Below are 27675 nucleotides of genomic sequence, written 5' to 3'. Positions count from 1 at the left end.
TATAAGAGATATGGTGAAATGGTAGTAATAATTGTAATGGTCTCTTCGTTCTATATTGACAATGGAAGCTCCAAATATCGTTAAAAAATATGTTCGCAATTCAAAACCAAACAGCTCCCCTTTCAGCCTTGTCCACAAATCATTTTAGTGTTACAACTTCCTGGTACACAAACATGGCGGGTGTGAGGTGGCTGATACTTACTGTGACTGTGTCAGGGTGGTGGATTCAACTAATACTGGGTAGGTTATAGACACACTACGATATTTGTACATGTGGGTAATTAACATGACACTAATTTAGTTATCCTTGGACAATATGTATATGACAGACATATAAATAACACTGATAGCGATTTGTGTGATAAGCACAAACATGTATGAAAGGTAAGTACAGGTTTGCCTCAGCTGATACATGTATGTATGCAAGGTTCACCCGCAGACAAACGTGTCACTAAATTACCATTATAGAATTATAATACTCAAATATGTAATACTCACACTAAGATATTTTTCCTCATGGATAATTAACATGACTAAAATTTAATTATCCTCGACAAATATGTACAGTAAGGTTTTACAAACTTGTATGAAAGGTAAGCAGGGTTTGCCTTACTGACACATGTACGTGTATTACCGGTCGACACCTAGGCAAACTTGTCACCACATTGGGAACTCCCTTGCGTCGGACAGCCAAAACGTTACAAGGGCATCTGTCCTGAACTGTCAATAAATCAGTTAAAAAAAAGTGTTCAAAGGAGTATATATTTCATTGTGGTAAGAGCATATTGCACCTATTAGAAATATTAGCATATGATTTAATTGCAGTCATGATTTCCTCCGAACGGTCTTCTGTTTCGTTGGTGGGCCTGAACTCAGTCAGTCCGATCGTTCGCTCGTGTACATCTGGAAATAACGTAAATGCGCGATCTATAATGCACATTTACAGTAAAAGAAGTGATTCATTGAAATTCAAGATGTCATGACTTGTGAAGGCGTATGATAAAGACAAAATCGTTTTGTTTTCGTTCTGAACAAACGAGTTGCATGGAAAGCTGTCCACCATGTTTGTTTCCGTTTGATCCGGTTCAAGGACTTACATTTCGGTAATATATATTTCAAAACACATTCTCCTTAGAAGTTACGATTAACACCTCATAAAACAATTGCCAAAACTCAACTGTTTAATGCAAACATAGGGTAAAAGAGTCCACAAACACGTTTGAAAACGCACTGTCTCATGTCCTAGCCAACATTCCACTCGTCAAAGTGGGATCAAGCCTCCCTGATGCTCCAGGATATTGCACACATTCTCACTTTTTAAGTAACTGTGATAAAATTCATTGGAAATAAATCATGATTGAATTTTTAAATCTTTGTTCTTCCAGTCATCATTTCACTTACAAACTTTCCCATTTTTGTGTGCATTTGACAAAGGAAACCAGTTACAAATTGTATAGATCAAGTAGCATAGCGGAGCGATTTCATACTTAATTTGGGACTAGCTTGGAATAATTGCTGCAGATCATGTAGCCCTAGATCGTCGAGCACATTCCCCAGATGCTCAGTTAGATTGAGGTCGGGTGAAAATCAGAAGAGACTAGGCTGTTTGAGGGACAGTATTGCCATGTTAAATAATGGTGCTTTGTGCTTAGTGCTTGCTGAGCCGGGAGAACGCGAGGACGTAAGATCTCGTCACAATAACGCACACCTTATAAAGTCTCCATGTATATGAATAAGGTCTGTTCTTCGCGCATAACAGATGACTCTCCACATCAGGACACTTCTTCCATCGAACCTGTCGACATCTTGTACTCAACATCCGGTATAGCGTTCATTCATACACACGGGTCCGCTCATCAAACGGGATGAGTCACCAGATTAACCGCAAGGCTAGTGCATAAATACAGGGTCAACGAACAATAAAATCACTCCGTCGTATGCTAACCTTTTCCTTCCTATTCATGTCCTTTGAGGTTTTTCAAATTATCCCTTTCAGAATATGTTGTGGAAAATACTGTCAACACAGTACCACTAGGTAATATGCACACTATAGACCGTCTTCAGTAGGGGAAAAGAATGAACATATATCTTAGAGTTTCTGTCACCACCGGGGATACGGGTGGCCCAGTCGTAAAAGGCGCCGCAATTCGAAGTGCAGAGTTGCGTCCCTTGGGCACGCGAGAAACATGATCGTGGGTTTGAATTTCGCTTCTCTCAGATTATATTACCAGGTTTATCAGCATCATACACGTGTTCGTGGGTTAGATCAAAGTGATAAACGTCTGAGACATACCACACGTCGAGCTTTCCTCCCACAGTAACCTGATCTGGACACTCCGTGGTTTAACTGAAATACTGTACAAAGCGGTGTTAAAACCAACTCACTCATTCACTCTTGTTACTACCATACATGTAACGAATAGCAATGTCACAACATCTTCAATGTATTTCGACCACAGAGGCCAGTGACGCACTGCATTCACACGAATGAAGTTTATCAGGACTATATGCACATTTACAGATATTATAACGTTAACGTGACAAAAAACAAGTTTGACGTGCGGATTATGTCAGTTTATAGTGGCATCCTCTAAAGCAATTAACTGAAACGAACTTTGATGTAGAATAGGTTCCATACAATAAGTTAACGCTCACTATTGTAAGGGCATCACATATTCATAATCATGTGGTCTTATCTCTCAATCAGATGACATTTGTTTATAAGTAGGTGTGTCAAAACGGAGGAGTGTGTGTTAATGTTTGCTGTTCAGCCTATGTTATCACAGCAATGTTTCCTTGCTAAGTGGGGTATTAAATCAACTGTGTGCACTTCATCTCGTCTCTCAAAATTGAGACCCTCTGTCAACCCTCTGTTGTTATCCGGTGAATTTGCTTGAATAAAATTGGCAATGGTTTTCCTCTTCTTTGTGTTCATATTCATCTATAAACAGATTCGAGGTGTTACCTTTGTGTTATATTCTATGGTTTTATAATAAAATGTACACTGAACAACTTCATGTCACCATGGGGGCGGTCGGGTAGCCTCGTGGTTAAAGCGTTCGCTCGTCACGCCGAACACCCGGGTTCGATTCCCGATATGGGTACAATGTGTGAAGCCCATTTCTGGTGTCCCCCGCCGTGATATTGCTGGAATATTGCTAAAAGCGGCGTAAAACCAAACTCACTCACACTCACTCACTCATGTCACCATGGATACCATTTTGCTATAATGTTGTACTTCCTTGTCTCTGCACATGGCGGGAATCATGAGGTTGATGTGCAGTGAGATTGTGTGTTGTGAATTAACGTAGTGTAAAATGAGAATTTAGGTAGAGCTGTTGTAATTGTTATTTTGAAGAGTGTGGTTGACCTGTGAACAATAACTTACAGCAAAATACAGCATTCATTGATCTGTGAGTTACTTCCTTTTCATACATTTGCTTTTTCAATGTTGGTAAGGCTAAGAGAGATTTTTGTTACGCCTAAACGTCCTAGTATACTGTGTATTGATATTAAACATACCCCTCCCTGTGTGCATAGACCGTATGCTCGCGTCGAAATGAGCGTAATGAGTTTTGTTAGCCAAGTATAAGAGATATGGTGAAATGGTAGTAATAATTGTAATGGTCTCTTCGTTCTATATTGACAATGGAAGCTCCAAATATCGTTAAAAATTTTGTTCGCAATTCAAAACCAAACAGCTCCCCTTTCAGCCTTGTCCACAAATCATTTTAGTGTAACAACGTCCTGGTACACCAACATGGCGGGTGTGAGGTGGCTGATACTTACTGCGGCTGTGTCAGGGTGGTGGATTCAACTAATACTGGGTAGGTTATAGACACACTACGATATTTGTACATGTGGGTAATTAACATGACACTTATTTAGTTATCCTTGGACAATATGTATATGACGGACATATAAATAACACTGATAGCGATTTGTGTGATAAGCACAAACATGTATGAAAGGTAAGTACAGGTTTGCCTCAGCTGATACATGTATGTATGCAAGGTTCACCGGCAGACAAACGTGTCACTAAATTACCATTATAAAATTATAATACTCAAATATGTAATACTCACACTAAGATATTTTTCCTCATGGATAATTAACATGACTAAAATTTAATTATCCTTGACAAATATGTACAGTAAGGTTTTACAAACTTGTATGAAAGGTAAGCAGGGTTGGCCTTACTGACACATGTACGTGTATTACCGGTGGACACCTCGACAAACGTGTCACCACATTGCCATGTACAGTAAGACGAATTTATTTTTGTATGTACAAATGATGCTACAAAAAAACTTGTTGACAACTTGTTGACGACTCATTGTAACAATCAACATGAAGAGCTGCATGTAAACTATTTAACTTTCTTGCTAAGGGATAAATAGTTTGATGTCAAATAAATAAATATGTGTGCGAGGCCGTTTATAAATAGAGAAGTCAAATTCCTTTGATAATGTTTGTCAGGTAAAACATTGTCATCAAATCAACTCAACTTGGACAATGAGAGGGACAGACAACCAGAACAAATAGTTATCGATACCCCTCGTCCATTTAGATATAATGGTTGTTTGTAAATTAATAAAGCACTTAGCAATATTCCGGCTTTATTACGGCGGCTTGAAAATAATTCAGTCCATGATAGTATGAGTCACGTCTAACGCTGTTAGGGTACGTTAGGGGCGGTCGGGTAGCCTAGTGGTTAAAGCGTTCGCTCGTTACGTCGAAGACTCGGGCTCGATTCCCGACATGGGTACAATGTGTGAAGCCAATTTCTGGTGTCACCCACCGTGATATGGCTGAAATGTTGCTAAAAGTGGCGTAAAACCATACTCATTCACTCACTCACTCACTAGGGTACGTTGTCACACAAGCAGCCAAGTCACCAAGTCTGACCACTGGAGTCCCCACAGGGTTGTAGGTTTTAAGTTGTGGCGAATAAGTTATTTTCTGGAAACGAATCCTATACTCAATTGAACCTATATCCAACTTGTTTCCTTGGAAACGTTCTCTTTTATTGAAAATAATGGAATGGTAAGTGAATAGCAGCACCATGCTAGTTGTGTAATGTAAATACAAAGTTTCATAACGAAAACACATTGATATAATTGACTACTATTACTTTTACTGTTAACGGCCACATTTCAAGTTCAGAGATCACTGCCTATGTCTAATATTCAGATAGAATATACTTTGCTGGTCCCAATCTTTACAATGATTTATTGTAATTGGTTGATTATCTCTGTTACAACAGTAAAAGCTCAGCACTATGCTGGACACAGAGCCAGTGATCGTCAAAGTACTTGTTTGTCTCTTGAATAAATCCTTCAACTCTGGTAAATTTCTCTAAAAATGTTAAAAAAACACAGGTACAATCTGCACCCTTTGGTCAATGTAGTAGCACAGGGGCGGGCTTGATCAAAACTAATTACCTTTTAACAAGCAGTGACGTCAGTGTGAACTCTCCATTAAATTTAACGAGATGATTATGTTGTGTCTGAAAGCGTGGATATCTTTAGTGGTTGGTTAAATGCCCGTTTAACTTAACATACCTCGCAGCCTCCGTTAAATACTTTTTAATACCTTAGTTATATTTTAAACAGACTGTTGGCTAAACACACACTGGCTATAATGCTACCTTGTTTGTTCTTGTTGCAGCAGAAGTTAACATTATATTTATCGTTACTTCAATATGCATATTTGGCTGTTAGAAGCTCAGGTTAAAAAACAAACGAAAGCGTTAAATATACCAACAACTAGCACGAGCGTTACCTTATAACTTTGTAAAAGACTTTAAGTGAGATTAATTTGCATGAAACATATCATTATTAGCGGATACCTGTTTTCTTTGAGGGCTGACCTTAACAGTGTTTACTTTCCTTGGATGTTTTTATAAATATAGAATTTAAAAAAAGTCGAACCTTGTTATGGCGAACTTGGTTGTGTCGAATTCCTAGTTGTCTCGAACTTATTTGGGATTCTCTTTTTTTGTCAGTAGTACTCGTATTTAAAAAAGATGTCTTCGTTCCATAAAGCAGAGATTGTGAATGCCCTGTCACTTGACTGTGACATCCAGGATGTGTTTGTCTTCAGACCACAGGCTTTTCAGTGATATGTGAGGATCAGTTAGGTCCCCCAGGTAGACTGGCTCACTCTCGTGAACAGCACAGTACGAGAGGACTAGAGTTTTAAAAAATTGTAGAATAGCATAGGCAGTTGCTTCAGAGCTGGTGAAACGTGAAATTGTAATTTGATCTTAGTGATGATTCTTGCCGCTCTGTTTTGTACTCTCTGGAGATGGCTGATCGAACGGGAAGGAATTATCCAATCTTGATGATACATATGAGAGGACCGATAGCTATGTGGTTTCTATGTCCCGATACTTCGGACTTTTCACCATATTCGACAGATGAATGTTAGCTGCTTAGGGATTGTTGCTCTGATGACAGGGTCTTGGCGAAGATAACACCAAGAATCTTCACTCTGTCAGATGAAGTGATGCTGGAATCTCCTACACTAAGTGGCATCTACTTTCCTGAGGTGATGCCTCGTTCCAGTACACAGTTTTGTCGTTATTGACTTTTAGGACGTTATGCATCCATATGTGAATGTCGAGAATACATTATTGCATTTTGCTTTGATAGTTGGATATATCTGATGCTTTAACACTGGTGTAGAGATAACTGTCATCAGCATATCCAAGGAGCTGTAGTCCGTGTGTTCTGATAATGTCTCCATATTGAAAATAATACAGGTACAAATACTGAGGTACACTATATTCTATTGTGTGTTGTTTTGATCTTGAGCCAGTTCCTTGAATCCTTGAACAATCATAACTCGGTCTGTACAATAAAGACAGACCGCCAGTGTTAGGCATTGAATGTATCAAGGAAACCAACCAGGACACGAGACGATCGTAAACACGACTTGACTTTTATTCAGAACCAGGCAGACCCAAAACCGAAACGAGGCAAGGCAAAGGGAGGCAACTCCATGCCCCATAGTACGTCAACAATAGAAAGCTGTCACACAGCACATTCACAATAACAAGCCATACTGGCGTAACATCTATTTCTCTTGTCTTCATCTTCGTATATAAAATCAAAGGACAATATAATGGAGAATAAACGACCCACAATGGGCGTAACTAAAAGGTCAACGTCAACATGACGTTATTTTGACAGTGCACAAAACTATAAGGACCTTCTCCGGGTAGACTGCCCTCCGGACCATGGGGATTATTCTGCCCCTAGTTACTAAACAAAATAATAGCATCTTCAGGTACAAGAGACTTCCCTCCAGTCTCTAGGGATTATTCTGCTCCTCAATACAATTAAAATAGTCACATTACATATAATTTTGAAATCTGACTGCTGGTTTGATTATTATCACCTATTACTGAACGATATAGTCATCAAGATGCTTAGGGAGCCTTCGTCACCTCATGGATCGCCTCTGTGGCAGTGTTGACACTTGTGGGTCAACTGAGGTGAATGCCGAGGGGATACACCCTGTGAATCTAATCTCTCTATGTCTGAATCCTCAGAGTCTACGAACTGTCTGTAGGAGCTGTAATCTGTGCCAGGTGATAAACATGGAGGGGTTGAGAGCATAATAGGAATAGCTGGAGGTGAGGGAGGTCTTGGTTTATCATTTGGACTGTCTTCTTCGTCGCTAGAAGATTCATAGGACTCTACATCCCGTGGCATACTTGTGACTGGGATAATGGAGCTCTCAGCCTTGTAGCAGTCAGACCGCTTGATACGATACGACGTGTTTCGAAGCTTTGATCCAGCAAACTTCCTAATCTTGCACCACATGTTGTCTACCGCTGTGACTAAGTATCGATCTCATGCACGGGATTTGCATCCATCCTGTAGACATATACAATGTCGCCAATACTGACTTGAGTTTCACTCGCTGCTTTGAGAGCAGGAGACTTTGACCTTTTCACTATGAGGGTGGTTAGCTGTGCGCTGGCTATGTTGCTGGGAGGATTAAATCCATGTCACTGAGAGGGAGTTGAACATTAGTGTATTTATCCCTCTGGATCCACATTTCTCTAGCTGATAAACCCCTCGATCTAATGCGGGAATACAAACGAACAGTGGCTAGGGATAAGCACAAGGGTGTAACAGAACCACCAGTTGGATCTTGACGTAAGAGTTCACTTTCGAGCTCCTGAACTGCTTTTTCAGCAATGGGATTCTTGTTTTGTCTTAAGCCCGTCCTACCTCAATGCCCATCCTATTCTGAGAGAGAAGATGATCATTGACGAGAGCTATAAATCCTGGAGCAGGATCGGTACGTATGACTGCACAGGGACCATCTAGGGGGCGAACATTGTTGCAGAGTTGAATGAGAGAACGCCTTAGGGTATCATGACGTTCATCGTCCACCAGACACGTCATGGTAAGTGATGTGACACACTCTCTAACAACAAGAATGTACTGGCGATTCCGGCGCATAATGTCTGCTGCAAAGGTGACGCCTACAGCAGCAGGTGGATCACCAGTGCTCTGTGGGACTGACAATGGTGACAGCTGTTTGTAGCTACATCTATTGCCTTGTCCATGTCTAGGGCATAAAAGTACCGACACATCACTTGCTTTAGCTGGTGAGCAGTAGGGTAACTAAACTGTATATGGAGAGCAGTGAGAAGACCGCTGATGATTTGGCGTGGAACGATAATACACTCACGTGCCTTGTACTAAGTGAGCATGAGTCCGTCTCAGATCCCGACACTCCGACTGAATAGTTCCCCATGCTGCCCTGCTGGTGAAGGGGAGTTTAGTGTTACCAGTGATGAAATCATGGATGCTAAGGCCATGTACTACAGACTCCTCTGTTTGGTCAAGGAAGTTGCAAATTTGACAAGTGGGGTTGTCACAGTTTGGCGCATTCCTACTAGCAAAGTCAGAGGGAACGTTGGCAGCTCCTGCTAGGTGTCGAACTGAACACTGGTACCTGCTTACTGTAGATAAGAATGTGTATACCCTTGGAATAGCTGAAAATTCACCTCAACAAAGCTTCTCGAAGGCTTGAAAACAAGGTTTGCTGTCTGTTAAGATATATGTCTTATGACAGGATTGGATTGTATAAGGACTGAAGTGCTTGGTAGCGAGGGCGATTGAGAGTGCTTCTAACTTCACAAGGTAACCATTTCACCTGATGGCCGCGGAGTTTTGCTCTAAAAAATCCTGCCAGCTGGAGTTTGTCATTACGTGTAATGTACAAAGTGGCGCCAATTCCTTGTCTCTTGACTGCACCATCTGCGACAATCCACAACTGATCCTGTGGCTTTGGCAGGTTTATAGTTTGATAAGATGACAATGCCTTCTGAGAGAAATGGAAGTTGTCAAGTAAGTCATCAGACCATTCCATCTTGTCACTAGATTGGTGTCCTGCAATAGCATTGTCCAGGGGTGCCAAGAGAGTGGAACAGTTTGGTATGACGCGGGCCAGTACTTTATATGCACCAACATCCGATCTCAGTCCTCCCACTTTCTCTGGAGGGGTACATGGACAGGGTAGCTATCCGATGAGGGCTGGCCATGATGGTCCATCCCAGGATAGTGACTGATTCGGGGCCAATAATGGTCTTGCTTGCAGACAGGTTAAGACCATTTCTGTAAAGAGCTTCCAAAACATGTTTCCAGTTACTGTAAAACTCGTCGAGGGTATCCCCCCCCCCCCCCCCCACAATAAAGATCATCGGCTAACTTGACCACCACACCCTCTTCCAGTAGATCGCCCAGATCTCTGCACATGAGCTCTTCTAGGGCACTGTTGACCTGTGCATGATTAAGCATAGAGCGGGGACTAGGGTCAGGTAACTGATCACTGGTGAGACTAACACCTTGGACAGGCATGACAGACACTGGTCTCACTTGGCAGAAGTGGGCATGGCGAGATAAGGGATAATGTGTAGGTAAGGTTTTGCCGCCAGTTTTCAAATGAATTTAGTCTCACAGTTCCACATTCACAATAACAAGCCATCCAGGGGTACTGGCGGACAATCAAATGTGTTAAGTAACTAAGCCATCGGCCCACAATACAATAATATGAATATAAATGATATCCCGCAGACAAGGGTATTTATATACTATATACAATGTATACCAATGTTAATTATAGAAAGTCTTTCTGTAGATTTCATAAGTTTGATACATTTCTCAGTTGTTCCAAGAGACTACCGTTTTGAATTCGTTCTTGTGGTGACAGTAGAATGGATATAAACCTACTGTGTTTTGAAATTAGATGTAGTCCCACTGCAGATTAGATACCTCTTATTTATATATTATTTGAAACTTCGTGGTAAGCTCTTTGTTCCAAATTATAATATCTTCTCTGTAGTGTGACTACATCAAATTCCAAAACACAGTAGGTTCATTTCCTAATTAAAAGATAATAATAAAAGATTGTAATACTCTCAACTGACAGAAAGCTCAGTCGATATTGTTCGTTGAGCCTATTGTACAGTTCTATTGTTTTGCCACTAAGATCAACAACAATACCACTTTTTTAACAATGAAAAGGCAAAGAAGGTAAATGGAATTGTGACTGTAATCTCATTTTGTTCCATAATAAAGTAAAACTTATAAAACAACGTTGTAGGAGAATAGTTCAAATGGGTGTGGAATACATTAGTTGAGAAAATAGTACATATATTATGAAATCTTCCCTAAGAAGATAGCAAATGGCAGATTCAGATTTACATGCAAGAGCTTTCAACTGATCACTAATATCAAGTTGACATTTTCGCTATCAAAATGCGCTCTATAAACTACCAGCCAACACCACCTTACTGCACAGATGGCTCCCCAGCTGAAGTCGATAAAGTTGAGGTAAAAGAACCCAAACGAAGGGTCTTGCTCATATTCTGGCTGCTCGTAAACAGATACGGACAGTCTGTGCAGGACTGTATTGTTGCAGTGTAGTTTGCAATGAGTGTCCTGTTTCGAAGGCCGGTTGCCTTCCTGTAACTATCATGGGCTGATGTGGTGATGTCAGGGTCTCTCTGATTTTTGGACCTCAATGTGGTGACATGTTGCCGATATCGTGTCCACAGTGTACTTGTAATCTGCTTTTAAGTTTCTGAAGAAAATTAATTATGCAAATGCTCAACAATAATAACTCTATTTAAATCAATAAAAACGTCGTGTGACATGGGTAAATAGAATAATAATATTTATATTTTGTAGCAGTGCAACATAGAATGTCTTCCATTCACACAATTTAATTTTGAGAACTTACGTGCTTATTTTTGGGGAGAGTATAGAAATGAAGTCTATATCTTCTAAGTATGTCCCTGTTGTATATACTGTATCTGTCAGGTAGCAAACATGTCCCTGGCCCCTGGTATGGTGACCTGACTTTAGTTGTTGGTGTTCCATAGGCTTTTTTACATTGCTTCTGACGATTAAGTGAGAGGGACAGCCATGAAATCTCTCTGTTGAAATGTATTATCCACTGCTGCAGTGTACAGGTCCAACTAAGTAATGCGAGAAATGCTGATCATAGATTTTCAGAATATTTGACAGAGATAATAAGAGGATGAAAACCTTTCGTTCACACGAAGAAGGCTGGGTTGCGTTTTGAACTATGATAAACTTATTGATGGGTCGATCATCGATTATGAAGAAGACGAGGATGACATTGTGTCTTCTGTTCACAATGGGATCCATTTCATTTGACTGAAACGTGATGTCAAAACAATGACATTATAAATACATCATAGCATGCATGTTGATTGCTATGTATATATACATCATAAAATGGATATTATTGCCATGTGTGTGTGACCCAAACAAATTATCTGTGTCTGGAAAGTTTTCACCGGGTATTGAGCTCTGTATAATAAGATATCTTACAGCTTTCTTTTACAGGGTATAGAGAAATGGGAAACTTTTTTTGTACACGTACATGTACACGTAAGAAGAACAAACGTGATAAAATAACGCAGGGTGGAAACTTAACAAGGGAAGCCAACAGATAATTGGCGCCGATAGGTGATTTGCAATAGACAATGGAACCCAACATTTTACAGTAATTAGCGCTGATAGTTATGAACAACTGGAAGCTAGGACTTAAATTATCACTGAATGGTAATTGCCAATTGGACTGTCGAAATATAGGTGGAATTGTTAAACAATGTGAGAATGGTATTATCATAATGAAATTGTAGTAGTTGTATCAGATAAAAAGTACCCAGGTCAATTGATGACCACACCTTTCAATCTAACCAGGGCAGCGTCACAATTGGCGTTAAATGAAAAGGTCTCAATTAAATGTTTTAAAATTGCTTTAGACAAATGCAAAAACACCAACACTTATAATATATATTTGAAAACTATTTCATTACAAAATTAGCCCTATCCATCTTTATGAATGCGTAATAGTTGTACATCACAGATTAAAGGTAAAAATACCAGTGCTGACATGGACTTAAGACTCGGTCCATACTTTGACTTTAGCATTGTGTACTTTTATCTCGAAGCTGGCTTTTGACACATGAACTGTTTTGCAAATGAGCAACATAGCTGTGAGCAATTCTCGTAGATACAGGCTGTGGAATCCGGAATGAAGACAGAAACAGAGATCAATTGCAACCTTTTCTAACTAAGTTTCATCCACAGAATCCATGGGCAGGTGCAAACAGACATCTGTCCCTGACGTTTTTGGTTATTGCAACTCATACAGCTGTTGTCAAACCTACGTGTAATACATGTACATTTGTCACAATTGTCATTGATTATTTGTAGCGAAATACATTTCCATTAGTCATTGAATACACGTCTTGTGTTCTTAATTAATGGTGTATGCAATCGTATTGCCATGGATCTACAATACTTGATATGCCTTGCTAGTGGTCCATGCCTTTATGCCTGGAAGTTCATCCTTTAAAGACACTCGAAAGCAATACATACCAAATAGATATGTAATTCCACCATCAGTCAAACAATTTATTGGGGTTATAACAACCACAAATGAGGAAGATTAAATATTTGTTAGGCATCTGATTATAACTCAAGTATGCCTTCAAGAGCAGAACAGTACTTAAATGCAACGTGAACCTTTTTGTCAAATGATCCTGCCCTGTCACATTTGCATTTCATGTAGTCTGAATTTGAATCAAACAAATATTTGAATATTAACCTTACCTAAGCTTGTTGTATATTATACAGGTACCACCTGCCAAGGAGGAAGATTTGGAGACACATGTAGCTACTCTTGTCACTGTACTCCACACTGTAACCAGACAACTAGGGTCTGCAACGGTACATGTGATCCTGGATGGTTTGGTGGGAATGGGCAAACCTGTCAGAGAGGTGAGTTTTCTTGCCACAAGAATCAGTTTTGATTTGGTCAATGATCAACGTGCCTATTTTAAAGAATACCATGTGGATGCTGAAAGAGTTGAAACCATAATAAAGTTTTTAATATGTGTGCGTGCGTGAGTGCATTCGAAATGAATGACGTCTGTTGCATCTATGACACCTGAGCGCTTGACACCTTTGTTATCCTCCCGTTATAGAGAGCTCAGATGAAAGAGCTTGTATACAGACGATGATGTACTTCTGGGACATATACCCCCTCACTGGCGAATTGGTAACAGTTTCTGGAAGGCTCTCTATACCTCTATAAGAACGAGACAAGGGCGATTCCCGACCTTCTACGACCTGACTTGTGTCTTATGTATATATACTTACTAGTATTCAGTGTAGACGGGATACTGATCTAAAAACATTGACTACAGGCCACAGCTCTCAACACAAATACAGATCCATTTTTTTTATTCAACACATGCGACAGTGACTTTATATTCTGGATATTCGTGAGTGCATTAACTTAGTATAGGCCCTGTTTTATATATTGCTGTTGCCACATGTTTAATCCATCGTCTTGCCTCCTGCGATTGTAAACTTAATCCTGTTTGTTTCAATATAATTTGTTAATTATTCATTCATCTTGTGCGGTTATTCAATTGATTTCCCAATTTAGTTCTGTATGAAATGCTTTTAGGGTTAACCTCCGTGACTCAGCTTGGGAACTACCTCTTAACAATATGCAGTAAAACGTCGAAACCGTTTCAAAGCCTTGAATAACAGTTTTTCACATTTAATCAGATTACAGAACACTCTCCCAATCTGTGATTTCTATATTAAACCAATCAGAGTTTATCACTAGTTATATCTATTTGAAAGCCACATTGTTTCTTGGGTGATCACACAATTGGATGCTTAAAATGGTTTGAAATTGGTTTCATTGATTCTTTAACAGAGAGAAATTAAGCGTGAGACAGTGTTCCTTTGGAATTCATCTTTCAAACACTCTCATTTTACGCATGACAGTAACTCTAAACTTTGAGTTTGAGAAGATATCACTGACCTATTGGATTCACCAATTTCAAAGTCTCCTAGGAAGTTTAAATAGTTATTTTTCCCTCATAATAAATAACAATGTTAAAGTTAATTTATATTCGTAGTTATTTTGGTATAAGGGAACGTTGCCTTCAAAAAGACAGCAACTTCGTCCCCAACTGACTACGCAAAAACGCAAGGCTGGAGTGCAGACAAAGCTGTGGATGGGAACCGGTACCAGTATGTGAACAGAAACTCCTGCTTTCACTCTGATTCTGTCAACTCTCCATCTATGTGGACAGTGGACCTGGGACAGCCGTACAGGATACACGGCGTCAGGATATACAACAGGGTAGGATGTATGTATCAGTTCAGACACCGCTACTTGATTTTGCAAGATATTGTGATGAGGCATCACAAAACATTTTAGTACACACCGGTCAGAAACAACTTGTTTCTGGCACTTTTGAACTGAATGTGGTCACGTGGTCTTATTTGACGTTCACATGTTCCAGCAACAAGATGATAAATGGACTGAATCATATCAAGTGCCATGTGATAGTCCATTTTGTCATTGTTTAAGAGCACATTGTCACCCTCCTCATTTATTTCATTGCATGTTTTAGATATTGGTTTGGTCAGGACTGCTGTCCTCTCCGTGAGTAACCCCAGCAGCGATATTCTATTTCTTATTGTTCAAGAGCCCAATATAATGTCACCCTCCGTCAGTAAATAATTTTTTTCATTGCCTGTTTTAGATATTCATTTGATCAGAACTGCTGTCCTCTCCCTGAGTAACTCCAGCAGCTCCACATCCAACGTCACCTGCTACACCTTCCCCTCTGACACAGATAAAACAAACAACAGCGTGTACGACGTGACGTGTGACGGCACAGGGAGATACTTCAGCATCACACACAGCATACGGCTAAATCTGTGTGAGGTGGAGATTTATGGTATGGATAATTTCCCATAGGAGTCAACTGTGCCTCGGCACTGCCTTTTAACTGGCAGATATATTATATAGTCGTATATTCAGTGACTACTACTTATGTCATGTTAGTTGCACAGTCTTAATAAATGCAGGTAAAGTGAAAACAATGATTTTGATTTAGATTGAATATCAATTTTCGTCTTCCCTAAAAGAAACCAAGGTGGAAGCTGGCAGTCTGGCCATGGGCCTGATAGATGAATTTATCATCCAAAACAGCCTCCCACAGGAGATATCACTTAGGTGAGATCCAGCAATATCTACATTGTAGATATCGCTGCAACGAAATTGCACCACAATGCTTTGCAGACCATTGTGACATCACTGGTTACCAAGATATCACGATAAATTGACCTCACTAATGGCTCTGCTACTGAAGCTGTCAGCAATACTTTTTCATACTTCAGACACTGCTTAGTATTGTCTCCAAACTGAAAAAGTTGGTAGCATGATGTTGGATGATAAATAAAATATCACCCTCGTATCTTTTGATATAATATATTTCAGACTCGTTTATAAAAGTGGAAAAAACGTGATATATTTGATATCAAAATACACTCGGGTGAGATTCTCTATTTCCCCAGCGCGTCGAACACAGGAAGCCGTTTTAACCTCCAGTGATGGATTATATGGTCGGGAAAAGATTTCACTTGTCAATTTTTTATCCTTTTTTTAAAGGTTTTTTAAATTTTTCAAATTTAATTCTGGTCAAATTTAATCACCTCCAACAGCCACTATATATGAACCCCCTATATATAAAGGCTTTCGAATTGATGTAAAGGATTAAAGCGGAAATTAACAATATTTACGCGACGCTTTTGATGTTTTGTGTACCATATTTGCATTAACAATGTTACGACCTATCCAATTCTGCAAAGTTGTTCTAACCTAAGGCTCTTTAAGATGTCTTTCAAATGACGCATACATTCACATAAACTGTCTTAACATAAAGCCTCTATGAAATAGGCAGGATCTTAACTGACAAAGAATAACGTTTCAGCATCTTCAGCTACGTTTTATATGAAGCACAGTGGAACAAAATCATGAAGATCTGACAGTCATCAATTATCCTTTATCGATTCCTTTATTGATTCTTTTGGATGTAAACTCAGCTCCACTTAAAAGACTTTGTCATTCAAAAAACACCAAATATGTACCACATTACCCCTTGCACATGGAAATCTTACATGTTGACATGAGAAGATCTGTATTGCAAGAATGTAAGTACATGTTATCTGGTATGCGGCAAGATAGTCAGTGGATAGACAAGAAGACTTCAGATCAAAGTACAGTCATTGTTTCAACACCAAGCGTGGGGTAACAACAAGTACCATCTTTTGTTTTTTGGTTTGACGAGGATCGAACTCTGGACCTTCCTCTCTCTGACGCTCTACCACTAGGCCACTGTAAAGGTTCAGTATGGTCTTGTATTCTAACATAGTATATTCATTGATTGAAAATATATTCATTGATTGATGTCCAATTTCATAAGTAAAATTTCGAACAAACGTTTTCATACAATAATAATGCACAATTGATAGGACACGTCAGTTAATTCGAAAGTTATGACGTGAAACTCCATCATCACACACAGCACCGAGACACTTAACATCTGTGAGGTGGAGACTTATGATATAGGTAGTTGCTGATAGCAGACAACTGTGCTCAAGTAATAACGTGAACCTGACATCTGTATTCGTTTCGACATATATTCAATGAGAGTGGTTTATATCATGTCACTGAGGCACACAATTCTATGAGTTACTTAAATAAAACAAGGTCTTATTAAATAAACATGACAAAGGATGAAGTTTTACATCCAAGCATCTACTGATGTAAGTTTAAAAACTCAGCTCCCAATGTTTAAAGGGCAAGTAAACTCAAAATAGCAACAAATGCTTAACCCAACTTTAATTTGAAGAAGGGAAATAGCGTCAAAACCGACAGGAGAAATGGTCCACCAAACGAAATAATCCGCCACTACGGTTTAATCGAGCACCCTGTGTTTCCCGCGATGTGCATGTTCAACGATCGGGGGACGCCCAGTCTGCCTGCTTCAGCCTCGGATTCATAAACGACTTTTTCTGTCTGCTCATTCGTTTGATTATTGTGGAATAGGACCGAGGGCAGCATGTGGTTTATTGGGGGTCATTCACTTGTCCAGGTCTTATTGTCACATAGGTACAAATTCACTCAAGGATGGTGATTGGTAAGACAACAGGGGATTAAGGGGGCATCTCACGTGTGACACGACAACTTGGTGAATAGCTCACTAATTGGTGAACTATAATTCACATACACTGTACCGAGTGAAAACGTTCAAAATATATATCAATGCGTAACTGATCATATTAATCATTGAAACAGAGTTCAACTGTGGCAAATGCACAGGTTCATTTACAGTTTATTTCTCTTGAGAAGGCAGCACTTGGCTTTTGCCGGTGATTAAGAGCGGACGTCAAATTTCCATAAATTGGAAATGTTCCCACGAAGATGTTCAACCAGCATAACCCCAGATGACAATCACGCAGCACAATAATATGTCATTATGAACAGGTCAACGCCAACAAGTCTAATCTAGGGGTGCTATCCAAATCTGTTCCAATTCATTGAGATACGGCAGGTTGAGCAAGATAATGCAGCGATCACAATCCTCGTAGTTTTATGCCACCCGAAAGTAAGCAGTATTAAAACCTAGCCCATGCATCCGCCGGTCCCCTTCAGCAGTGTTTGATATCCCCCATTCCATTTTTATACAAAGCAAGATTATATTTGATATTGTTAGACAAGTTTATACTGACACGGTAAAGCTACAGTGTGTTCCTATATTCTGACAACAGAACATAGATATGAATGATCAATGTGACCTTGATGCAGTTGTCAGTTGTGTCTGTCCTGGTAACCGCCTGCTACTTATAGGGCAGGACATGCCCACTTTTCTGCAAAAACTTGGAATCAACACTGGTTAACGTTAATTGCGATTCATAAACATATGGCGATGACATTGTCGAGATCGGAAATGTTTCTAGTTTCATGTTTATGGAAAAGTCTTTGTCGCATTTATTTACAGTTATTGTATGTTGAGGAGGAATAAGGGTGTTTCTTGAGACCTATGAGTATGTACATGTAAGTCTAATGATAACTTTATTGATCATTTATAACAATAATGGCTGTAGTCGTTGCAACTTCCAAACTTTCAGGAAGTTGTAATCTATCGGACCATAATTCCTGACGGATTACCATCTAAAAATAATACTATCCTAAAAGTGTATCCTGTTGATAAGCCGAACCGTTTCTACAGAATCTTTTTTCTGGTTCTCACAATTCGGCTTATCTGCGGACATATATGTTACACAGCAAACATTCCGACAAAGTCAGTCCACTGGTTTGAAAAAGACACATTTGAGCCCCTCAAATGTATTTGAACATAGAACAGATCGCGGAAAAAAAACTCAGAAGGTGTTGGCTGTAGTTGCACTGTTAAAGTCAAGTCAAAGTAACATGGGAGTTACGTATGAGTAAAAGAGTTTAATCCATTCGAAACCAAGTCAATTTTGAAAATTTCGGGAAATATCATATAAAGACAGTTGTACTATGACAGTATCCTCTTTTGAAGAGAGAAGAGAAATAAAAGCAGGTACAGGGTGCCTTGACAGAAAGCGTTCTGGTATAACCATATTTCTTAGATCACGATCAAAATGACATACAATAGTAAATCGTATTTCATTTTCTATAACTGAATGACATAATGGGCACAACCTCTTCAATGATTTTCCAGTAGACACTACACAAAAAGTATATAATAAATAGTATAGGATACGAGGATATCTCATGGCGTGGGAAAAAGGATATATATTCACGAGTGGCTACAGAAACGTGATATTTCACTTGACACATGAAATATTCTCTATGTAATGTGTTTATAACTTGGTGATTGCTCCACAGTGTGCTCATATGGAAGCTATGGGCCGAAGTGCAGCAACATTTGCACAGATAGGAATTGTGCTGGAGACTCGTCATGTGATCACGTAAGCGGGACATGTGTTTCTGGATGTGAAGCTGGATGGATTAGTGACGACTGCATAGAGGGTGATTATCGTAGTTTACATGTTTTAGACATTGAAACATGTCGAAAGCGTATTCAATTATTAAGCCTACTGACTCTCCCTGATAAGTGACTCAACATACTATTCCAACCATAAAAATAACATTTAGCACTATGCTTTTTTGTAATATGAAAATGACATAGTTACTTCCCCACAGTGTGCTCAAATGGAAGCTATGGACAGAACTGCAGCAACTCTTGTACCGACAGGAAGTGTGCAGGAGACTCGCCGTGTGATCACATAAGCGGGACATGTGTTTCTGGGTGTGCGCCAGGGTGGATGGGTGAAGACTGCAGAGGAGGTGACCAACTGAATAATCTTTTTAACGTTTTACTGACAATCTTTCAACATTGTTTTTAGCCTTTAAAACAAGTGGTCGTTTAAGTCACTCTTAGTGCATACAGTGCTGTACCCAACAAGAAATAATACCATTAAAACAACATTTATTAAAATGTATGCTTTAAAAAAGGAACATATTATAACCTGCTCAAAACAATGTTTATATCGAGCTGATTAGAAATCACACAGAACGTTATGTGGATAGATTTTGTATTATAACCAATCATTTTTTGTGTTGCAACCAATAATATTATGCAGGAACAAGGTTTTGATTTGCATCAGCAATATTTCAGTAATATGACGCTTGCCTGGTGATGATTGAGTCTGGATAAACCATTAATTGATTATAAGGACGCAATGTCCCACGCCGACACGCAGTCACTAAATAAAAGCTACAAAACCATTTCCATAAGCATAAGAAATATCCTTTTAGCTTAGATTCTACATGTGACTAAAATGCATATTACTATGATTTTGATTTTTTTATGATAAGCATAACAATAATTAGCCATAAATCTGTAATATGTTCGTGACATTGTGACTTCTCCACAGCATGCTCAAATGGAAGCTATGGACAGAACTGCAGCAACTCCTGTACTGACAGGAAGTGTGCTGGAGACTCGCCATGTGATCACATAAGCGGGACATGTGTTTCCGGGTGTGCGCCAGGTTGGATGGGTGAAGACTGCAGAGAAGGTGGCCATCTGAATAATCTTTTAAACGTTTTACTGACAATCTTACAACAGTGTTATTAGCCTTTAAAACAAGTGTTCGTATAAGTGTTGTTTTTTGGTTTAATACCGCACTCAGCAATATTCTGGCCATATGACGGCGGTCTTTAAAATATCGAGTGTGGACCAGACAATCTTGTGATTGACATCATGAGCATCGATCCATGCGATTGGGATCGATGACATAAATCAACCAAGTCAGCGAGCCTGACCACCCGATCCCTTTAGTCGCCTATTACGACGAGCATAGTCGGCTTTAAGGTCGTATAATTAATACTTGTGAAGAACGAATATAGATCTTTAGCATTCAGCGATGTACGCTACCGTTGACTGCTGTCTGTAAATAAACTATGTTTGAGGTATAAAAACAGCATTCATTAAAATTAAAGCCACCTTTAATTAAGCCTTTATCTCAAGTCGAATGGAAATTGTTGCACCCCATGATATATGCGAGAAGATTAGGTTGCATCAGCTTTATCCCACATATATGACGTTTGCCTTAAACAATTCAATCTGGACCAGGCAAAGTAGTAACTGATATTGAGAGCAATGTCTCACTCCATCGGGTACAATGTTCAGCTGTCAACCAAATCACCGAGCACTCTCACCCTGTCATGGTCGCCCCATACAACAGGCATAGGTTGCGGGGACATGTATGAAGAACATTATTTAACATAAATTGGCCGAATGTACCAGCAAAAGAATGTATCATTTTAACTAAAATCCACGCGTGATCTACAATGCATATCACAAGGATACTAATTATTCCTACTATATATACAGTTCTATGTTAAAACACAACTTAATCAACCAAAAACAATGTACAACTCTCCCCCAATTTCACCCCTATATGGTGCCTTGACATGGCTTAAGTTTGAGATGAACAGAAACAGATTGTTCATACATTGCAAACAATAGCCATTTAGTAAAAAAATCACCTGTTTATTCTGTCTTATCTGAACTTTGGCAAGGCCTGAACACAATTTGCCAGTATTTGGACTGGTGTTAAATACGTTTTAAACTGGTAGTAGTCATTACAATATTTAGCAATATATTTTTTGGAGACTCGCCATGTGATCACATTAGAGGGACATGTGTTTCCGGGTGTGCGCCAGGGTGGATGGGTGGCGACTGCGGAGAAGGTGTTTATCGTTATTTACCTTTCGAGTTAAACATAGGAACATATATATCAAAAGTGTATTTCTCGATGTGTTGGGTAAGTTAACATTGACAGTCGCATCGACATTATTCCAGCGATATAACAACAATAAAAAACGATGAGAATATTCACTGTTCATATCTTGGATAGTCTAAAACATATGTAACGTATTGAGATTTACTATAACTTAAATACATTTATATTGTCTATGTCGGGTACAGCTCATATGTCAGTTTCATGTTTACACGATAATGTTCCAGTGTGTGACATTGGACGTTACGGAGCTAACTGTGACCAGACTTGCGTCTCCAGACACTGTGTGGGGAACTCTTCCTGTAACTCAACAGGGCACTGTGACACCGGGTGTGAGACAGGGTGGACAGGAGCGGACTGTACAGGTAATGATGTTATGTCACCAGGGAGGAAGTGCGTAGAGAGCGTGGCAGAGGCTTTTGGGTCAGATAGATAAATAAATATATATATATCGGAAGAGGTTATATACACATGTATCATATTGATTTCATTTAGATTTTTGGTGTAATTAAATTGACTATTAGCATGTGCTATTTACAATTGTAACATAAAAGTAGGTATGTTCTCTGATCTGATTGGTTAAAAAGTGTTGTCGAATGAGCATAACATCGCTGAGTTTTTGGGGTCTCATCACCGTGTATGTATACATTAATTAATGGAACTATTTTTGAAATCATCAACATGGAGGAACAGATGGAAATTTACCGACTTCCACATCGGAGATTTCGATGAAATATTGAGTGATTGGGACGACGAGACATTTTCTGAGATAATTCAAGAATTTGAAGGTAAATGAAATTTACCTATTTTCATTAATTACCCAATCATAATCATAAATGGTGTAATTTTCTTGGGCTTGGCCAAAGGGAAAAGAAAAGAAAATCATTTTTTAACAGAGTAAAAAAATTTATTGCAACTCTATAATAGTTATGACTTTCATACACCCACCTACTTTTGTTATTATTATTACTCACAACAGCTGTTGAAGCTGAAAGCCGTTCTGAGATGGCCCCTGAACTAGGAAATACAGCCAGCGTTTCAGTAGAGCCAAAAGTTCAAGCGTCCAGTGACCGCTTCGCGTCCCTTGATGCAAATGCAGTACAGGGCATCGTGGATGGGAACCTCTCCAAAAATACTGGGCGTAATACCTCCTGGGGAGATAAAATATTTCGACGTAAGCCATTGAAACATAAAAGAATACATAAACACATACCTAAAATTCCTACGCAGATTCGATCAACATCAGCGAGAGTTACCTCCCTTACACCATTGCCATGATAGCAATGTAAAGCGTGACCAATGTGTCATCGCAAAAAATGGCAATAATATAACGAGATTGACCAAAATCTTAACGTAAATTAAATATTTCGTTTTGTAAGATTTGAGATATGTTATGCTAAATGGATATACGGAAATTTCATTTAAACACGACGCCGTAATAGGACTAGGCCCTAATTAGGAGATAAACATACTGTGTTTTCAATGTAGAGCTAGGTTACCTGTAGATTTAACCCCGCTAAATTGAATTTGGAACCGAACGCGAAAGCTTTGCAAGGCTTTCGCTCTACATCGTGCGTCACCATTATGACGTCATATCGCTCATTGTGACGCAAAAAATATGACGTCGTATATAGAAAAGCGCCAAAATTCCAAGCTCTCTGTTGTCTCCAAAACGTAAATACATTCCCTTTGTTGATTTCTGTCGTGTTTTTCTGCAAGAAATGTATTGCCACACATCCTTTGAATATTGTAGTAACCGCTTCTGTGCATTTTGTAACCTGTAATTGTAGATATAATTTTTTTAATATGCCTGCCGACAATGACTGAAAATAGAACTATTCTATGAATATTAGCTTCCGCCGTGATGCGGCCGTCAAACCAGCTGTTTCAATCAGAGGGGGTTTATTGTGATTTAATAGCCTCTGATTCACCAATCAGAATCGAGTAAATTCCAAATTCATGGTAGAATAACAAATTACTCCCACTTACTGTCACATTTGTACCCTGAACAAGGCAATCTTTTCCACTTCCAGAATGGCTTGGTTTCCGAGGTTTTGAACCCAAGTTCGAAGAGCTTCCTGCTTCTCAACTGAATGAGAGACTGAGGTTCTTTTATGCCGAAGTGCGGAGGGACACTTTACTCAAAATCGAGTTTTGTTGGGTTGCGTGCTGCCATACACAGGCACATCAGGGGACCGCCATTTGAGCGCAGCATAAACATTATCCAAGACCGGGAATTTCACACTGCAAACAATGTTTTTCTGTCCATGATAAAAAAACTAAAGCGCGATGGCCTTGACCAGGCAACACATCATGCTGCTATCCCCGAGAATGATTTAAAAAAATTCGTGAAAGTTTGGATACGGAAACTCCTTCCGGCTTGCTTCGTAAAGTGTGGTTCGACCTTACACTCGGTTTCGCTCGTCGTGGTAAAGAAAACCAAAGGGAATTAACTGCATCTTCCTTTCGTGTATCCACCGATGAACAGGGGTTTGAGTTCATTGAAATGACACACTCCGAAGTCACAAAAAATCACAGGGGGGACCTCAAAGACTCAAATGGGCCCAACAAACGCATTTATGCAACATCGGACCAATTCTCTCCTGTACTTTCATTAAAAAAATACATGTCTCTCCTCAATCCCAACAATGGTGCTTTTTACCAGGCTCCCAAGAGACGAGTCCACGTCGACGACACCGAATGGTACACCACGAGGCCAGTTGGTGTAAATGTCATTGGCAACATGATGAAAGAAATTTCTACCAACGCTGGTCTCAAAGTGTATACAAACCATTGTCTTCGGGCAACTGCTGTTACTTTGCTGTCAAACGCAGGCATTGAAAATCGCGAGATTTGCAAAATTACCGGCCACAAAACCGATGAATCGTTGAAGTCGTACTCCATTGACTCGAGCTCGGCTCAAAAACGACATTATTCGAACATTCTTCAGGGACAGCAGCAGCTCGCTAACGAACGTAATTTGGTACCTGTCCAAGATACAAATATCCTGCCACTGTCCACTGCTCCCGTGAATAACTTCCAGGTTAATTCTTCTGCTAATTCCCATGGTCTCTTTCACATATATAATCCCACTGTGACAGTAAACAACTTTTTCCATCCCAGCTAAGCTGCATATCTAAAATCTCGCACATGTTTGACCTCTCTTGTCACTACCTCAGCGGGTTGACACTTTCTTGTATAGGGGCCAAACAGTATGTACGGCTTTTCTAATTTTGATTATTTGTATTTTATAGATACGCATAACTACAAATTACAAGTAAGATGAGGAACTGTGATAAAGAATTGAATTTGTGATATTTCCTGTTGTTTGTTTATTTTCTGAGAAATGGGCTTGAACATGTGGCCACCCCTTTCGTAAAATGAACCATCATTATTGGAGTACTTCGAAACCGTTGATCGGTTTCGCGGCACCCCATATCATGCATCCTTTCGAAGGTGAGCACGAGGAGACGTATTGCGAACAACAGTTTTGTTGTGTCATGCGCTCAGTAAATTAGTTCCTCCTAAATATCGATTTAATTAACGTTCATGTTACAATGTCGGTGGAGTGTTCAAATGAAAAATTTCCGTACATCCATTCAGCATAACATCACGCAAATCTTACAAAACGAAATATTTATCTCCTAAGTGTACACTTGACAAAGTACACACAAATTATGGATAACAACTTCTTTAATACTGTAAAGGCGACGTTTCGGTATAGATCCTTACGCAGTTGTCATGCAGACCTGAATGAGGTACTTAATTACTTACTTACTTTGAAGATTTAACGTGCGCTTTCCGACTGATGCGTATTTCGCACACGGGCCCGGCCAGGCCATTTAATGTGTTTCCGAAAGGGGCGAAAGTGGTGTGTGCAACCAAAGAGGGGGCTTTAGGGGTTGCTTATATAGAATTTGGGAATTTTGAGATTTGGAATAGATGCCGATGGGGTAGGGGAGGAGAACTAAGGGAGCTGGGTATGGTGGATGTTTGTGTGTTTATGTAATTTTGATTTGGTGGATTATAGTGTTTTTAGATGCGTTTTATTAGTTCCGTTTTGATTAAGAATACGCCTAAGGCCTTGAAGTTTTCTAGTTTATTTTGTGGGTTTAGTATTGCTTCTAGAGTGAGAGCCTTGTTTAGATTGAGGGTGGTTTGTAATGGGTTCGATGTGTTGGGTAGTGTGTGCAGTGGATGAGTGCGTGTTCTGAGGTTTCTGGTTGTTTGCAGTGTGGGCAGTTTCCTGTAGTGTGTTTTTATAATCTTTTTAGGTGGTTATTTAGGTTGGTGTGTCCTGTTTGGAGTTTAGTGATTACTCTGTCGATTTTTTTTGATGGATGGAGAATTTTTGGTTTGGTTAGTGGTTTGCTGAGCACTTTTTTGATTTGGCTATTTGAGTTTAGATATAGGTTATGCCATTTTTTGTGATTTTTTGCTTGTTTACACTTTTAATTTCTGATTTTGAGATGGGTAGGTTTAAGCTTATTTCTGGGATTTTGAGGGATAGTTTAGCTGCTTTATCGGCGTTTTCATTACCTTATATTCCTACGTGGGCGGGTATCCACAAGAAGGTTATTTGTTTGCCTTCCTTATTTAGGTCGTTGGAGCTTTTAAGTATTTGATTTATTAATTTAGGTCGGTTTTTGGTATTTTTGTTTTGGAGGGCTTGCATTCCACTTAGGGAGTCGGTAAGTATTAGGATTTTTTTGTGGTTTTTGGATTCTTAATTATGGAGGGCTGAGGCCATGCCCATTAGTTCTGCCGTTGATATTGATTGGTTGTTTGGGAGTTGAGTGATTACTCTGTCGATTTTTTTTGATGGATGGAGAATTTTTGGTTTGGTTAGTGGTTTGCTGAGCACTTTTTTGATTTGGCTATTTGAGTTTAGATATAGGTTATGCCATTTTTTGTGATTTTTTGCTTGTTTACACTTTTAATTTCTGATTTTGAAATGGGTAGGTTTAAGCTTATTTCTGGGATTTTGAGGGATAGTTTAGCTGCTTTATCGGCGTTTTCATTACCGTATATTCCTACGTGGGCGGGTATCCACAAGAAGGTTATTTGTTTGCCTGCCTTATTTAGGTCGTTGGAGCTTTTAAGTATTTGATTTATTAATTTAGGTCGGTTTTTGGTATTTTTGTTTTGGAGGGCTTGCAGTCCACTTAGGGAGTCGGTAAGTATTAGGATTTTTTTGTGGTTTTTGGATTCTTGATTATGGAGGGCTGAGGCCATGCCCATTAGTTCTGCCGTGAATATTGATTGGTTGTTTGGGAGTCGGAAGGATTGTGTGGTTTTAGTTGGTTGTGTGGTATTGACTCCGAAACCTGTGTGTTTGAAGGTCGGATCTGAGGATCCGTCCGTGTAAATGTGACACCAATTTGGCCAATTTTCGTGTATGTATGCTAGTGTGGTAGTTTTAGCTATGTTTGGGTCGGTTTGTTTATTTATTTGGCTAGCTAGTGTTGTGACTATTTTGGGTATTTTAAGTTTTTGGGTGAAGATATTTGATTGTTTGCAGTTTTGTTTAAGATTTTTAATTTTGTGTTCATTTAGGTAGTTTGTTATTGTTTGGGATATTGGGGTAAGTAAGGGGTGTTTACGAGCTAGAACTTGGTTTTTGGGGCTGATGTTTTGGTTTATTAAGTTTTGGATGAGAGGGTTTGATTGGGACGCGGCCCAGAAATTTAAGCTTAGCTGTTCCCTGCGTAGACTTAATGGCATTTCTCCTGTTAAGGCCTGAAGTGAGGTGTAGGAGGTGCCATGTTGGGTGCGTGTAATTAGTTTGAGAGCCTGATATTGTATTGAGTCAAGTTTTTAGATAGAGAGTTGTTTAGGGTGTTGTATATGGCGCAGCCGTAGTCTAATTTTGATCTAATTAGTGATATGTAGAGAGAGAGGAGGGTATCTTTGGAGGCTCCCCAGTTAGAGCCAGTTAGGC

At 39.4% G+C, this 27675-nt stretch overlaps 1 protein-coding gene across 1 annotated transcript in view; it reads left to right on the top strand.

Moving 5' to 3' along the window:
- The window catches only part of LOC124125607, a 149611-nt gene that overhangs the window by 37575 nt on the left and 84361 nt on the right, over window positions 1-27675 (top strand). Inside the window, exon 9 of the mRNA XM_048387360.1 lies at window positions 20364-20507. Coding sequence (XP_048243317.1) covers window positions 20364-20507 — 144 coding nt within the window. The remainder of the gene's footprint in view (window positions 1-20363; window positions 20508-27675) is intronic.

The sequence above is a fragment of the Haliotis rufescens genome, unplaced genomic scaffold (assembly GCF_023055435.1).
Source record: "Haliotis rufescens isolate VD_foot unplaced genomic scaffold, xgHalRufe1.0.p SCAF_7, whole genome shotgun sequence".
NCBI lineage: Eukaryota > Metazoa > Mollusca > Gastropoda > Lepetellida > Haliotidae > Haliotis > Haliotis rufescens.
The sequence above is the reverse complement of the archived record's forward strand: the minus strand, read 5'-3'. Positions and strand labels throughout refer to the sequence as shown.